This window comes from Patiria miniata, unplaced genomic scaffold (assembly GCF_015706575.1).
Source record: "Patiria miniata isolate m_02_andy unplaced genomic scaffold, ASM1570657v1 HiC_scaffold_29, whole genome shotgun sequence".
Lineage (NCBI taxonomy): Eukaryota > Metazoa > Echinodermata > Asteroidea > Valvatida > Asterinidae > Patiria > Patiria miniata.
This window is the reverse complement of record NW_024037068.1, coordinates 18,333,249-18,350,406: the sequence shown is the minus strand read 5'-3', so window position 1 is coordinate 18,350,406 and position 17,158 is coordinate 18,333,249. Positions and strand designations below refer to the sequence as shown.

Here is a 17,158-nt window from a genome sequence, read left to right as displayed (position 1 = left end):
TGTTCTAAAAAGTCAAAAATGGCAGGGAAAATAAGGAAGTATTTACTGAGAAAACACTTGCAAATTTCACACCAGTCTCATACTAGCCTGCAGGTTAAGTGGTTTATGGACAGGATGACAAGTGATGGCCAGATATGGGAATCATTCCGTTCTGTCACTGACTATTAATATTAATAGTCAGGTGATAGTGTATTTTCAAGTTCAACACAACCACCATTTATTTTGAGTCTTCAAATTCAAATTGATGTTTTGTTTTGTCTTGTTTTGTCAATTTCTTTTTCATTTTGGAAGTTTTGTCAATTTTTTTTTGGTTGAATTGGGAAGGGGTTGGGGGATTATGGAGCATGTGGAGTGGGAATACTCCTAGAACTATGATGCCCCGCAGAGCAGAGCCTCAGTCATAGACAACTTACCCCGCACAATTTTTTGCCTCCACAAAACACCAACTAAGTACAAAAACATCCATCACAACCAAGCCATTTCCCACAGAACTGCTGCACAGTTTGCCCCGAAACTCCGCACTATACTTCATGACATACTCACGTTACGTGCACCAAACAAACATTGGTGGATTCTGTCGATTTTTAAGTTGTCTATGAGGCTCCGCTCCAGGAGTAGAGTGGGAATTGTTGGCAAGGTGAGGTTAAATATAATCTGATGCTATTGCTATTTTACAAATGCATAACTTCAGTAGGCCGAGTTAAACGGATAGGGCCTATGTAGTTTCTCGTCCGGTTATTTGTAAAAATTAAAGGAGCGGGAGTTTCCCCCCGTTTTTGTTCCAAAATGATGGATTTTCCAAGATGGTGGATGGATTCCTCAATTTTCTGGACTCTTTTGCTAATTCGAAATTGTCTCCAAAGGAGCCGTCTCGATTTTGTTCACATCATGGCTACAATTTTGTTGGAAACAATAAAAAGACAATTTAGTGACAAAATTTGCAAAATTATATTGCAAATGTATGAATTTAAAGGGAATATACATCATTGGCTTTTGCTGTAATTTTCAGAAATGAACTATTTGAGAGGTTACTATAACAGATCAAACATTGTTACACTGACATGTTTGATGTTTTGTGTTCGAAAATGCTGGAAAAAACCAAGAAATACACAAATGGTGGAGTAGTCTCGGTTCCATGACTCCACTAAAGATAAAATTGATCAATTTATAGATGCTGAAAAATTGTAAGGTAAGGGAACCAGTCTAGCTGGCCTGCACCCGTTCATGAACATGTAACCAATAGCAAACAAAATTTGGAGTGAAAAAATGGTGAATTTGGAGCAGCAGTTGAAAAATAGTTAGGTCGGCCGACCACTGTTGGAAATTTATACAAAAATACCATTTTCTTGAAAATGACTTCACACCAGGTGCCATAAGTTTACAGGGTGCTTTAGACTGTCATTTACCAACATCCTAGTGAGGTATTTTGTTAAAACTTGGTAGTTGTATTTTTCGATGTTTGCAAATGTTGTATATTCCCTTTAAAGATAAAAGGAGGCGGGTGGAAATACGGGAGTGGGCAGGACAAGAAACTGGTCCTTTATTTTTACCTAGCCTAACTTGGATATGTACATGTGTAGAAGCCAGGATCAAAATGATGAACGTGCAAGTGAAATCGACTTTATAATACACAGTGATAATATTTCATACCACTGCAGGTATTTGCCAGTAAGACTTCAGAGCTGCTCAGTTACCATCAGGTTGAAGTTAAACAGACATTTCCTAAAGAAGGGTAAGAAATATATTGAGAAAGCTGTCATCAGTCCATTTCTGTAACTATGTTCGTGTTACATCCTGAAAAATAGATTCCTTTAATCTACATTGCTATTTCTAGCAATACAAAAGTAAGTCACCTTTGAATGAGATTTCGACCAATATGTTTGAATGTGTCATCAACCAAAAACAAATTGGTTTTTAGTTTTAGTTATTGAATTACAAAATGTATAACTTTACAATTTCGAATTATTGGCTGCCAGACAATGATTCTGTTCTCGCAGGAAAGGGTGGTTCCTGATCAACAGTCAGTATACATTATGTATGTGTGGACCAGGTGCCAGTCTGCTAGTAAAGCCGATCTGTTTGTGCCAAACACAAAACCTCTTTTTTCAGAGGGTGACATTGAAAATGAGGTCTTTTGGTTGGAATAAAACATACAAGTTGAAAATGTATTAACCCTAACCCCTTGGGTATTTTTTACCAGAAAGTATCCTGAATCCGCCAAAATCCATTTTGCAATGTAAACAAAAGGTTGGTGGCCAGTGAGTCCATCAGAATCCACCAGTCAGCCGGGAGTAAATCTGTCGAGATCCTGAATCCATCACAGTCCCCCAACTGCTCAATATGGAGGTATCCGGAATCCATCAAAATCCTGCAGAACTGCAAGACAAACCCCCAACTTTTTTCAATATGGAGGTATCCTGATTCCACCGAAATCCTCCCAAACAGGGGTGTGGATTTTGATGGATTCAGGTACGTTAGGGTTAATAAAAAAAAATAAAAAAAGTTGATGAACAGCATCAGGGAACCCAACTTTCAATTTCCCTCCTCAGATGGGTAGAGGAAGATCCCAACGAGATCTTGGCCACGTGCTACGAATGTTTCAATCGCGTCGTGGAGAATCTACGCAACATGAGCATCGACCCGGCCAACATCAAGGCCATTGGAATAGCCAATCAGAGGGAGACGACGGTAGTCTGGGATCGGGTCACCGGCCAACCGCTGCATCCAGCTATAAGTAAGACCCAGGGGCAAAAGTCATTGCTTAGCCAGCTACATGTACATGTACTGCATTCTGCACTTACGTTTACCATTCTGTGCCCGAAGTAGGAGTGCAGAATTTCTACCTTGACAAAGTTCATCCTACGAAATCAGTAACTCACTTTTGCCATATGTAACCTCAATCTTCCCAATTCCTCCACTTTGGCAAAGAGGATTTTAAAGGATTCAGGGTGGTTAGGTTAATATTCTTTTTGCACCAGATGACGGGATGTTCCTCTTCCTGTTGATGAAACTAACAAATTGAGACCGCCTTAGAGCAGTATCATACATGTAGATGTATTTTTCTTAATGTTTACATTTTGATAAAAGGTGACATTTCTTTTTCCTTTTCTTAACCATCAGTCTGGCTTGACACTCGCACTGGGACCACGGTGCAGAAACTGGTCGACAAGACCCCCGGCCAAAACAAAGACCATCTGCAGGTAGGCAGTGGAACCCCAAGAACCCCATCACCCCTCCCCCATCCCTACAAGTCCCCTCCCCATCCTCCCCACCCCAAATTCTGCTCGGCCTGTGCACCCACTTCTGAAATGATTTTGTACACATCCTTGACAGTGTCTCACAATAATAACTAATAATTGTGCTTACATAGCGCTTTCCATCGTATCAACAATCTCAAAGCGCTTTACAATTATTATAATTAGTACCCCGTTCATCAGGCCATGGGACCACGCGGCAGCCGATATCAGCGCTCAATCGGTCCTCAACCCTCACAGGTACCCATTTATACTCCCGGGTGGAGAGAGGCAATTGTAGTTAAGTGTCTTGCCCAAGGGCACAAACACCATGTTCCTGGTACGGTTCGAACCCATGTACCTTCGTACATGAGTCAAACACCGTAACCACTGGACCATGGCGTTCTACAATACAATACATGCATAGCCATTTAAAGAAAAAAGATTCACAAAATGTAATGTTGCTTTACATTACAATGTAAATGTTGATTGATTCCTCTTTAACCAAAAGACAACGACTTTCTTCATTCAAGTGTTCTTTGTTTCCTGACAAATTTCAATTATTTTCCATACTGAATGCATTTTTACTGTTTCTCTCAAACTATGGCCAAATGCCAGTTGTCCCACAGCTAGTTCAAGCACATTCCGTCCTTGTAGGGCACCTTATGTCAACAGGCTTTTGTGAGCCTAGTGCTGATATCCTTGTTTACTTGAGATAAGAGCCAATATTATGATTGCAAATATTGAAATGGGCGATACATGTAGTTCCTTGTGAAGAGTACTGAAAAATACACTCGATTCTCGCATTGTGATATGATATGGCAGTGATGCAGTGCGTTCTGCACAAGACAATCACCAGTCATTCCATTCCATTCCATCATAATTCAAACCTTAAGCAACCTCGTCCCCGGGGATTACTTACTTTGATTTCAACCTTATTTCCAATAGTAACCCCTGGGTGGGAGGCTTTCTTCTTGTATCCTGATTGGATACAGCAGTAATGGATTTTAATCGTGTCCTTGGTGATTTGATTTCCAACATGTGTTGCGTATTTGAACGTTCGCTGTGAATGGTTACATCCACTCCACCTCCAAAGCAACGCCCCCTTTTGAATTTTGCTTATAAAATAATAATGTCATGTGACACTGCATATTGGCAGGATAAGTTAACACCTTAACTTAAAAAAAAAAAGTAGGGTTTTTACCCTAGACACCACACACAAAAACATACGTTGATTTTATTAAATTAAGTAAGATTGGAGGCTTTGCCTGTTTCTGGCTTGATTTTATTAAAGCATAGCCAGGCACCAGACTATTCCTAATTTGCATACATGTGCAATATTTTTGAATGTGCAAATGATCCAATACCAGGGTGAGAGAGCAGGTAGTACTTGGTACTTAGTTGGTTCTTCTCCTAAGGACTTCCACAAGGGAGTATAACTAGGAGGCCAGAAACAGTATAACTAGGAGGCCGTGGCAAACCCTTTCCATTAGCGATAAGTGTTACTGGGTTCTTTTACGTGTGTTAGGCCTTATACAACACACGGGACCTCCGGCTTTACGTCCCATCCGAAGGACGAAGCAATAATGGTTAAGTGCCTTGCTCAAGGGCACAAGTGTCCGGGCTCGAACCCACGCCACTGTGCCTCTGAAAACCCAGAGCATGAGTCCGGTGCTCTTAACCGCTAGGCCATGATGACAGTCCAGTGTCATGGCACTCCAGTGGTGGGAGCGTACTGCTCGACACCATGGGAATGAGGTTGAGTCATAAGCTATTCAAATGAGCTTTGACAAAGGCATTCCTTTGTTATTGTTCATTCCCTGTTACTGGTGATGGGGCTTGTGATTTACCTTGTGATTATATGACTGGATGGTAGAAACAGCAACTACAAAAAAATTAAGCAAATTAATTATCATGTATGTATTGCATTGATAAGGGCATTGAACATGGCATGTGGTCTCTTTTCCAGCCGCTGTGTGGGCTGCCACTCTCCACATACTTCAGTGCTGTGAAGCTGCGTTGGATTCTTGACAACTCTGCGGACGTACGAGCGGCTGTGGAGGAGAATAGGTGTTGCTTTGGGACCATTGACTCTTGGCTGATGTGGGTAAGACTTGGGCTTTCCATTCAAATCCAAAGTAGATTTTGTTTCCTTCAGATTCAAGAACCATGAATTGCGAACTACTTTAAAGGGAAAATACAACATTTGTAAACATCAAAAAATAAAACTACAAAATGATTTTGAAATACCTTGCTGGACTGTTAGTGAATGACAGTGTAAAGCATCCTGTAAAATCATGGCACCTGGTATACTGTCATTTTCAAGAAAAGTGGTATTTTTGTATCAATTTCCAACGCTGATCGGCTGATCAGCGTTGGAAAAAACTGGCTTTTTTTCAAATACTGGCCCCAGTTGACCACCGCACTTGTTTGCAATCGATTACACACCTATGAACGGGTACAAGCCAGCTAGACTGGTTCCCTGACCTTACAATTCCCCAATATATGTAAACTGCTCTGTTTCTTCTTAAATGAAGTCAGGGAACCAGACTACAGGAAAATGATTGTTTTTCTTGGTCTTTATAGCATTTTCGAACCCAAAACCTCAAAAAAGTCAGTGTAACTATATTTGCTATATATTTCCAACCCCCCAATTCCATCCATTTCTGAAAATTACAGCAAAAGCAAATGATGTTCCCTTGAACAGTTTCTGTGCATGACTTTTGAATACAAGGTAGCTGTAATTAGGCAAAAAAAAAAATAGTTCTGCTTCTGATAACATGGCATTTAAAAAAAGGTTAGGTACATTGTAGGTAGGGAATTGTTTTTTTTTTGGGGGGGGGGGCAATTTTTTGTGTGTGTTCGATCATATGGAGGTGTCTACGTGCAGTAAATGGTAAAAGGTAGTAGTTGATGTTTTTGTTTTGTTTTTATCCTTATTTTTCCCGCTACAAAATTTGGGTAGGGGCTGTCAAAATAGGGTAGGTAGGGTAACCAGAACCAGAACTTTTTTTTTTTTTGCCTTGTATTTAAAAACAAACGAAATCCCGACAAGTAAATTTTTCATTTTGAGACCGTTTGCATCGTCTTTTTCAAGTGCTAAAGGGAGATTGCCAGATCCCTATTTAAAAAAATAAGAATAGTTGGGAAAAAATAGTTGGGAATTTCTCCTCGCAGAATTATGTATTTCTAAATACGTTTGCACGAAACTGATCAGATAAATACATACATTTTTTGAGTAATCCCACAGTTATTGTTTCAAGGTGTCAATGTTTAAAGGTTCTTTTTCAAATTTTGCCAGATTTTCAGTCCAGAACTAAAGTGGAGTCTTTTTTTGTGTGTTTTTTCCTGGTCAGAATTTCACAGGTGGTAAGGATGGCGGTCTGCACATCACAGACGTGACCAACGCTAGTCGTACCATGCTCATGAACATCAACACACTAAAGTGGGATGACAAACTGTGCAGGTCTGTGTCATGTAGCCAGATATAATCTGCCTGTATTATTAACCCTAACCCCCTAGGCCCTTGTTTGCTTTTCAACTCCGCCTAAATTTTTCAAAATTGTCAGACAGTCCTGCCTCAAAATGCATTCATCCTCAATCCTCCAAAATCCTCCTCATCCCAAAACTTTGCACTCGTGTTTAAATGAAGGATAACCAACGCCAAATCCTTCAAAATCATCAGACAGTCCTGCCTCAAAATGCATTCATCCTCAATCCTCCAAAATCCTCTGGTGCTTCATTCACCATTCATCCTCAACCCTCCAAAATCCTCATGTGCTTCATACAATCACCATTCATCCTCAATCCTCCAGAATCCTCATTTGATTCAATCACCATTCATCCTCAATCCTCTAGAATCCTCCAAAACCGCCAGGAGGATTTTGGAGGAGTGAGGTGGGTTAGGGTTAAGTTTAGTTTATTTCTAAGATTTCTGTAGTAATGTGAATGTCGTCAGGCGATCCTCTATTCGAAGAGTTGTCACTTTTGCTGGTGTCTCCCTCGCTGTTGATGACTGGTCTCGTGGCTATATAGTCTCAGCCGAGACCGTATTGGTCGTCCGCAGGTTGAGCAGGAGAACTGCAGGGTTGAGTAAGGCTGAGACGCCCGTTCCTTCCTTCTGCGTCCTTTCTCGTCCTCCTGCTGTAGGCGTGAGGTCTCGAAAAGCTGAGCTCCACGTGTGATGGTGGAGCCCCAGGTGGAGCGGTTAGCTGCTCTGTCCCCCCAGGTGTCAGTGGGAATTCCACAGCGGTGCAGGTTCAGTTTGAGGAGGTCCATCAAACGTCTTTTGGGTCTTCCACGTGGGCGCTTGCCAGAGCTGAGTTCACCGGAAAAAAAAGTTGTTTCGGTAGATTCAGGAAAAAAGCAAATCGTTGGATATTATCATAGGATACTTTTGAGGCCTTTTAACACTATCATATCTTGCATACACGTGTTGAAATCAACAAGGGTCCACAGTACCCGGAACCGGGTCCAATCAAACACGGATAGGCAAGGCGTTTCGTTCAGACTTACACATCGGTGCATACATAGGTCGGCTGTAGATTTTGGATTTTCTACCTAGGTAAAGCCTCTCAATCCTGATCCTGACCAGGGTTGGATGTTACCTGTGTGGAGTGCCAGACCCGTGTTGCAGACGTGTTGGATTCTTGCTAGTGTAGAAGGGCTTCCTGAAATCTGCGTGTTGGACCCAACACGCAGATTTTGGATTGTGTCAAAGGCCCTGGTCCTGACCAGGGTTGGATGTTACCCGTGTGGAGTGCCAGACCTGTTGGATTCTTGCTAGTGTGGAAGGGCTTCCTGAAATCTGCGTGTTGGACCCAACATGCAGATTTTGGATAGTGTGAAAGGCCCTGGTCCTGACCAGGGCTGGATGTTACCTGTGTGGAGTGCCAGACCCGTGTAGCAGACGTGTTGGATTCTTGCTAGTGTGGAAGGGCTTCCTGAAATCTGCGTGTTGGACCCAACACGCAGATTTTGGATAGTGTGAAAGGCCCTGGTCCTGACCAGGGTTGGATGTTACCTGTGTGGAGTGCCAGACCTGTGTAGCAGACGTGTTGGATTCTTGCTAGTGTGGAAGGGCTTCCTGAAATCTGCGTGTTGGACCCAACATGCAGATTTTGGATAGTGTGAAAGGCCCTGGTCCTGACCAGGGTTGGATGTTACCTGTGTGGAGTGCCAGACCTGTGTAGCAGACATGTTGGATTCTTGCTAGTGTGGAAGGGCTTCCTGAAATCTCCGTGTTGGACCCAACATGCAGATTTTGGATTGTGTGAAATGCCCTGGTCCTGACCAGGGTTGGATGTTACCTGTGTGGAGTGCCAGACCTGTGTTGCAGACATGTTGGATTCTTGCTAGTGTGGAAGGGCTTCCTGAAATCTGCGTGTTGGACCCAACACGCAGATTTTGGATAGTGTGAAAGGCCCTGGTCCTGACCAGGGTTGAATGTTACCCATGTGGAGTGCCAGACCTGTGTAGCAGACGTGTTGGATTCTTGCTAGTGTGGAAGGGCTTCCTGAAATCTCCGTGTTGGACCCAACATGCAGATTTTGGATAGTGTGAAATGCCCTGCTCCTGACCAGGGCTGGATGTTACCCGTGTGGAGTGCCAGACCTGTGTAGCAGATGTGTTGGATTCTTGCTAGTGTGGAAGGGCTTCCTGAAGTCTGCGTGTTGGACCCAACATGCAGATTTTGGATAGTGTGAAATGCCCTGCTCCTGACCAGGGCTGGATGTTACCCATGTGGAGTGCCAGACCTGTGTAGCAGACGTGTTGGATTCTTGCTAGTGTGGAAGGGCTTCCTGAAATCTCCGTGTTGGACCCAACACACAGATTTTGGATAGTCTGAAAGGTCCATTCGTGTCATTACTGTAGGAGACTTGAGTGTGTAGAGTATTTGCTTGATGAGTCTTGGCATGGGTATGAATAGGAATTGGATTGTAATGGACCGATCCAGTAAGCTCCGCCCAGTGCGCACGTGGGCAAATTAACACGTGCTCCTCCCCAATGCCACTCTGCATTTTCCTTCCGCGGGCATCATACGCGCGTGCACGCATGTCGGACTTTAGTGCACGGCTGTGATTGGTCAGAACACCATGGGGCGGTACTTACTGGATCGGTCCATTGAGCATGTTACGCATGAACAAAACCCCTGCACTTTCTGTTGTGTATTTCAGATGTGTTTTTAGTGTGGGTCTGGAACTACACTCAACCAAAAAAGAAAGTCCCCCTTAATACTTTTTCGTCTAACTCAAAAACTACTGCGTACATCTTGCTCAAATTACGACTGATCAGTGCAGAAATTCCTTAGCAATCCAGCCATACTCTTTATTTGGTCCAAAACAGTGATAATGTGTACAAATTTATGCAATTTATGACAAATGGTACCGAAAAAAAGATGCACTTTTGTGTACGTGCAAAGTGAGTGCCAACCACAAACTACACGTATACAAAAGTCCTACTGTTTTCGGTACCATTTGTCATAAATTGCATAAATTCATACACATTATCACTGTTTTGGACCAAATAAAGAGTATGGCTGGATTGCTAAGGAATGTCTGTACTGATTAGTCGCTATTTTAGCAAGATGTGCCCAGTAGTTTTTGAATTAGACAAAAAAGTATTGGAAGGGGGGACTTCCCTTTTTTGGTTGAGTGTAGCAGTTTTTGTCATGTGTACTGTCTTTGAAATATTTTCTTGTTGATGTGTTTCATAGACGAAACCTGGAATATAGAAAGTAGATCTTCTACATTGTCTGAAATTGAAACTTCCTCCTCACTTTTTATTTTCCTGTCCAGCTTTTTCGACATTCCAAAATCTGTTCTTCCAGAGATTCGCAGCTCTGCCGAGGTTTACGGGCACATGAGCGAGGGTGTGCTGAAGGGAGTGCCGATATCTGGGGTAAGTTAAGCTGCGTGTAATTCCCTCAGACCATCATTAACCCTCCGACGCAGAAAGCCCATTTACTAACACACTTACAGTAAGGGGTTCCCCGGGGACCCAAATATTTACCGCCACGGTTTGAGGCTACACAACACTGTATCCACATGAACACAATCTTGCCATGTCTGTGGACTAAGGAGGTGTATTGTATACATAGTCTGTGGTCAAGCCGTGCACTGTCTACCCGCAAGTGACCTTGTTTGTGCTCGTGTATATGGTGGGTCCCCGGGTGGGCAGAAATTGCGTCGGAGTTGTTTTGTGCGCGTGTATATGGTGGGTCCCCGGATGGGCAGAAATTGCGTCGGTCCTTAGCCCAGGTTGTCAGGCTCAGATATGCCTGACCAGGGGTCACACACTAAAGGTGACTGCATATATCCGTAGTGGGTGTCTCTGGCTAGGATTAGATGGAAGATCACCAGAATTGGTTTGAAATTTTTTTTTTAATTAAGGTAATTAACCAAATTGGGTCCCCAAAAGGGCTAGTTTCTGCGTCGGAGGGTTAAAGGGAATATACATCATTTGCTTTTGCTGTAATTTTCAGAAATGGATGGAATTCGGGGGTTAGAAATATACAGCAAATATAGTTACACTGACTTTTTTGAGGTTTTGGGTTCGAAAATGCTATGGAAACAAGAAAAACAATCATTTTCCTGTAGTCTGGTTCCCTGACTCAATACAAGAAGAAACAGAGCAGTTTACATACATTGGGTAATTGTAAGGTCAGGGAACCAGTCTAGCTGGCTCGTACCCGTTCATAGGTTTGTAATCGATTGCAAACAAGTGCGATGGTCAATTTGGGCCAGTATTTGAAAAAAAGCCAGTTGTTTCCAACGCTGATCGGCCAATCAGCATTGGAAATTGATACAAAAATACCACTTTTCTTGAAAATGACAGTATACCAGGTGCCATGATTTTACAGGATGCTTTACACTGTCATTCACTAACAGTCCAACAAGGTATTTCAAAATGATTTGGTAGTTTTTTTTTGATGTTTGCAAATGTTGTATTTTCCCTTTAAGTGCAACCATTTATTTATTTATACCCATAAATACTCCTGGGTGGAGAGCATTAACATGCGTGATTCGCAATGCAGTGTGATTCCCAATACAGCGCCACACCAAGAGGTTGCCGAAGAGAGTCCATTTTATTCAAGTTTACGGTCGACAGTGTCTTGCTCACGACAAGAAGACAAGCACCAAGTGCCCAATCAGGGTTTGAACCCTTGCACTGTGGCACATTAGGCCAAAAAAATAGTTTTGCTTCCGATTATTTGCCATTTTTTGTGTGTACGATCATATGGAGGTGTCTGCGTGTAGTCAGTGGTAAAAGGTATAAAGTGATGGTTTTAGGTGTTTTTTCTCTTTTCTCCAATAAAAAAGTTAGGGTAGAGGCTATCAGAATAGGGTAGGTAGAGAAACCGGAAGCAGAACTACTATTTAAGTTGAACGCCGCAATAATTGGACGTTGAACCCAGGGAGGCAGACCACCACATTCATTGATCTTCTTCAAAGAGACACTGGGCTGAAATCAACATCGGACATACAGTGATGCTTGAAAGAGACACCTGGAGAGACTTCGTTTCCTTGGTTGGATCGGAAGATTGACCAAGGTAGGTAGGTAGGTCAATTCTTTACAAGGAACTTCACCCGAAGAGAAATGCAGGAATTGTGAAAATTGTGGACCTTTTCCCTCTTTTAGATTCTTGGTGATCAGCAAGGGGCTTTGGTTGGGCAGACCTGCCTGAAAAAGGGCATGGCCAAGAACACGTAAGTACACAACATCTTTGTAGTCGTCCAAGTACTTGTGATTGATCACAAATTCATCACAAGTCCGGTCACACATGTAAATCACAAGTCCAGTCATAAGCATCAAGAGATGAACAATGACAAATGAATGCCGTTGGCTATTCATGTGAATAGCTTAAGACTTGACTTGAGACTGGATGGTTTATTGAGGACTTGTGATGGACTTGTTAGGACTTGTAAGGACTTGCAAAGACTTGTGATGGACTTGTTAGGACATGTGAGGACTTGTGAGGGCTTCTGAAGACATTTGAGGACTCGTGATGGACTTGTTAGGACTTGTAAGGACTTGCAAATACTTGTGATGGACTTGTTAGGATATGTGAGGACTTGTGAGGACTTCTGAAGACTTGAGGACTTGTGATGGACTTGATAGGACTTGTAAGGACTTGCAAATATTTGTGATGGACTTGTTAGGATATGTGAGGACTTGTGATGGACTTATGATGACTTCCGAAGACTTGTGAGGACTTGTGATGAATAGCAAAGATGTGTGAGGACTTATGGTTGGGCTTGTGAAGATTTGTAAAGACTTGCACAGACTTGTGAGGACTTGTGAGGACTTGTGAGAACTTGTAAGGATGTGATAGGATATGTTAGGATATGTGAGGACTTGTGATGGACTTATGATGACTTCCGAAGACTTGTGAGGACTTGTGATGAATAGCAAAGATGTGTGAGGACTTATGATGGGCTTGTGGAGATTTGTAAAGACTTGCACAGACTTGTGAGGACTTGTGAGAACTTGTAAGGATGTGATGGACTTGTGATGACTTCTGAAGACTCGTGACGAATTGCAAAGACTTCTGAGGACTTGTGAAGACTTGGGCTTGTGAAGATTTATAAAGACTTGTTAAGACTAGTGAGGACTAGCTTGTAACAACTTATGAGGATGTGAGGACCTGTGATGGACTTTTGAGGACTTGTGAATGACTCCACCCTTTTATCATTTTCACTTTCCTTCAAGGTATGGCACTGGCTGCTTTCTACTGTACAACACCGGTGAGGAACCTGTGCTATCCAAGCACGGACTACTGACAACCGTTGCCTACAAACTAGGCAAGGAGGCTCCTGTAGTCTATGCATTGGAGGTAAAACAAACAAAATTAAAAGTAGCCCCACAAGGTAGAGCACGGGCTTCATTTTATTCAACTGCCAAAGAATCGTTCACAAGTTGTACAAATCAAAAGTGATTTTGGCTGGTTACATATTTTTCACTAACTTGTCACTTCAAATTAGGTTTTGCCCTTCACCGACGTTTAAACGCTGTATACTCAGTGTGTTACCTCCCGAGTGAAAGTTGGAAAAAATCACTCGGTTGGGACTTGAACCCACGACCTCCTGCTTTCTAGAGCAGATGTCTTACCACTCGACCACCGAGCTAACGGGATTGGTTGGCTGGTTCGAATCTGATGTACATAGCAGCGGGTACCGCAATAAGACTGATTGCATGCAGCAGCCATCTATATATCACCCCGACACAAACAAATTCCATCATATTAATAGTTTATGCGGTACCTGCTGCTATGTACATCAGATTCGAACCATCCAACCAATCCCATTAGCTCGGTGGTCGAGTGGTAAGACATCTGCACTAGAAAGCAGGAGGTCATGGGTTTGAGTCGTAACCGAGTGATTTTTTCCAACTTTCACTCGGGAGGTAACACACTGAGTATACAGTGTTTAAATGTCGGTGAAGGGCAAAACCTGATTTGATTTATATCACCCCGACGCAAAAAAATTCCATCTTATTAATTTGTCACTTGTTTATGACATTGCGTGTTTCAGTATATAGTCCAAGTGTCCTTTATCGTGTGTGTACTTTTATGTATTATGCACATTAGTAGACCTCTTGCGTATTCATTGTTAATGTATTAACATAAAATGCACCTCCAATGGCTGCCGAATGCAATCAGTCTATTGCGGAGCGAGCGACAAACGGTGGTTTGCAGTGACTTGCTGACAATGTCATGGCTGCTCAGCACAGGAAATACTTGCTCAGCAAAAACAGGTGACCAGCTAAATTATCATACAATGTATATTGCTTGTGGCTGGTCCTCCGCTGAGTTTTGCTTAGCACAAAAATTTGCCAAGCAACATTTTCTATTAACCGTAACGTACCTGAATCCATCAAAATCCACAGCCTGGTTTGGGAGGATTTCGGCGGATTAAGGATACCTCCATGTTGAAAAAAGTTGGGGGATTTTGCTGGATTCAGGACAGTAAGCCTAGCGGTACTGCAGGATTTTGATGGATTCAGGATACTTCCATATTGAGCAGATGGGGGACTTTGATGGATTCAGGATCTCAACAGTTTAACTCCTTGACCATATGTTTGGTGTGTATGAGGTATATGTACTACACTGGTGGGTTTGTGTGGGTAGGCATACACCGCGTTATGGGGAAGTTTTTTTTGTTAGGCAAATTAGGACCGAGTAATGGGGACTTTCTGCTGTCCCCATAGCATTTTCGGTCCCCACAAATACCTTGCACAGACGAGTGTAAGTCCCCACAATTACGGAACAAGAATGTGTGGACTCACTAGCGGATTCTGATAGACTCAGGACACCAACATTTTTTTGCATGACAAAACTGGTGGATTTTGGCAGATTCAGGACACTTATAAAAGTGTTCAAAGGAGTTAGGGTCAATCGGCTCCATAAAATCATACCCTGATTTTCTTGCAATCTGCCAGGGTTCTGTGGCCATCAGCGGGGCAGCAGTCCGATGGCTGAGAGACAATCTTGGAATCATCAAAGAAGCCAAAGATATCGGTGAGCAGTTTCCTTGACTTTTTCCCCCAAACAGGTGGCACCATTTTATTAGTCTGACCAGTTTTAACATGATTTAAAAAAAAATGTTTTGAACATTTGTATTTAAGCCATTTGCTCAGATGGAACCCACAGTGCAAGGCCCCCTATCCTCTTTCTTGTGTAACCTACATTATGGGGCATTCGATTTTCCCTTTGAAAGCACGTTTTCAGAAGCACCTCTTCATGTAATGAAACCAAGGATTCCTCAAAAGCATCCTAGGCACTGTGGCTCGCGAGCCTGAAGAAACCCCTTGTGCGAAGACCGTGAAGAAGTTACCGTCTTAAAGGCGGGAGAAAAACCCTAGAAGAATAGTTTGGGGGGGAGGGGACCAACGGAAGTAGGGACTGAAAACCCAATCCACTTGTGGCCCAGACAGGAATCGAACCCAGGCCATAGCGGTGGAAGGCAAGAAAAGAATTACTGCGCCAACCTGACTCCCCTATCTCACTTACTGTCCCGGCGGACTCTCCGTGGTAACCTCTTGACGGCGCACTGAATTTGTGAAATGTCCGTATTGAGAATTCAATAACTTACAAATCGTTTGCACTGGATTAAACTGCTCTGTTTTCCTGTAGAACCCCTTGCTGCTAGTGTGGACAACTGCGGAGGTGTCTATTTCGTCCCGGCTTTCTCGGGCCTCTACGCACCATACTGGCAAACCGATGCCAGAGGGTATGTTCAGCAAATCCCCTTTGCGAGTTACCCATGCCCCTTAAGCCGCCCTTAGGTCAACCTTGCGACGACACAGATCAGTCGGCGACTGACTTCTCACCTGGATCAATCTGCGTCATGGATCGTTGTGTCGTGGGTGACATGAGCATCAGGCATGCAACTTTTCCTCGGATCAGCTGATTTGCTCGTTTTTCACTTCAGACTTTTGCCATTTAAAATTAAAAAGCACTGTACAAAGTCCTGTAAAATTTGGTATTTCCTCGTTTTTGTTGATTCCAAGTTGCATGCCTGGAGCATGGTTGCAATTATTTTGCGTCGGGAAGCCACTTGTTTAAAGAGAATCAGTTTCTCAGTTTTGTGACCGGAGCATTATTTCTCTGCTTGATGCTGATGGTTCCATCACGGCGCAAACAAATCGCAGGTCGACCTGAGGCTGGCTTTAGACAACCTTACAGAATTTTGTTAGTAAAGTTTTGTGTGTCTAAGATTTTGCACAATAATCGTCCATTTGTATATCATGTACAATATTTCACAAGCTTTGCGTTGACGCGATTTTACTGGGTTTCTTTTTTTTCACCAATCTTTCTTTCAGAATCATCTGTGGCTTGACCCAGTACAGCACCAAGGCCCACATTGCCAGGGCTGTGCTTGAGGCCGTCTGCTTCCAAACTAAAGAGGTAGTAAAAAAGTAAAGTCTGTCTCGAGCCAATGTGGCTCATCAGGCCGGTGTTTATCTCCGGTTTCCTTGGCATGAAACGACTGAGAATATTTCTACTCCCCCTGAATGGGATGCCAGTCCATCGCAGGATTACTCCCCAGCTAATGCCGGTACCCATTTATACTCCTGGGTGGAGAGGGGCAAGTGGGGGTGAAGTGCCTTGCCCAAGGACACAATATATGGCCAGCGGCTGGATTCGAACCCCGGACCCTCTGATCATGAGTCACGAATCCTAACCACTAGGCTACACACTCCCCCACTAAAGAGGTAACCTTTGAGTAAATTTGATCATGGACAGTTGGTCAGCTACTGGTTCATAATTTATGCCTGCGTACAAATAGCAACAAAATAGCAGATGTGTCGATGCAGTGAACAACACAAAGCGGTGGTATAATCAGAAAGGTTTCATGAGCTGCATGTTTCTTATGGTCCCTTTTGTGTAAGCTACCGTACTCAACCTTGTTTTATTTTTGCCCTAGTTGTTAGAAGCCATGGACCAGGATTCCGGCATCCCATTGGTCAGATTGCAGGTGGACGGAGGCATGACAGCCAATCAGCTGCTAATGCAGCTTCAAGCAGATCTGCTGAACATCCCTGTCGGTAAGACAGTAACACCTGTTTTTTACCATCCAAAGTCCTCAACTATCCCTCACAAATGTGACCTGTTCTGTCAAAATCAGACTTTTCTGGGCATATGGTCACAAATGAGTTGTTTGCATATTGTTAAAGTATGTTCTTTTTCCTTTTAATAGGTGGTTTAATTTTTTAATCCGGTCATTCCTGTGCAGAGTTATGCTATTTTGAAGTTCATTGTGTTGAAAAGTAGAAAATGGAGAAAATGGCCACGAACGTCACAAAACAGTAATTTCTTTAACTGATATATCTTAACAAATCGTCAAAAATACTACATTTAGACTTCAACTTAGGGTTTCAAACTTTTATAGTGTATTTTAGACATGTTCAGGATTACAAATATG

The 17,158-nt window shown here is 42.9% G+C and overlaps 1 protein-coding gene and 1 non-coding gene across 5 annotated transcripts in view; one reads left to right on the top strand and one right to left on the bottom strand.

The window, feature by feature from the left end:
- The window catches only part of LOC119736302 (glycerol kinase-like), a 34,263-nt gene that overhangs the window by 624 nt on the left and 16,481 nt on the right, over positions 1–17,158 (top strand). For all 4 annotated transcript variants that reach the window (XM_038210344.1, XM_038210342.1, XM_038210343.1 and 1 more), the window contains exons 2-13: positions 1,659–1,732; positions 2,550–2,734; positions 3,121–3,200; positions 5,203–5,340; positions 6,590–6,699; positions 10,031–10,133; positions 11,874–11,941; positions 12,945–13,068; positions 14,673–14,751; positions 15,367–15,463; positions 16,056–16,140; positions 16,661–16,781. In XM_038210344.1, coding sequence (XP_038066272.1) covers positions 1,659–1,732; positions 2,550–2,734; positions 3,121–3,200; positions 5,203–5,340; positions 6,590–6,699; positions 10,031–10,133; positions 11,874–11,941; positions 12,945–13,068; positions 14,673–14,751; positions 15,367–15,463; positions 16,056–16,140; positions 16,661–16,781 — 1,264 coding nt within the window. The remainder of the gene's footprint in view (positions 1–1,658; positions 1,733–2,549; positions 2,735–3,120; positions 3,201–5,202; positions 5,341–6,589; positions 6,700–10,030; positions 10,134–11,873; positions 11,942–12,944; positions 13,069–14,672; positions 14,752–15,366; positions 15,464–16,055; positions 16,141–16,660; positions 16,782–17,158) is intronic.
- Positions 13,288–13,360, bottom strand: Trnas-aga. Its single transcript has one exon. It is a non-coding gene; the product is annotated as a tRNA-Ser (tRNA).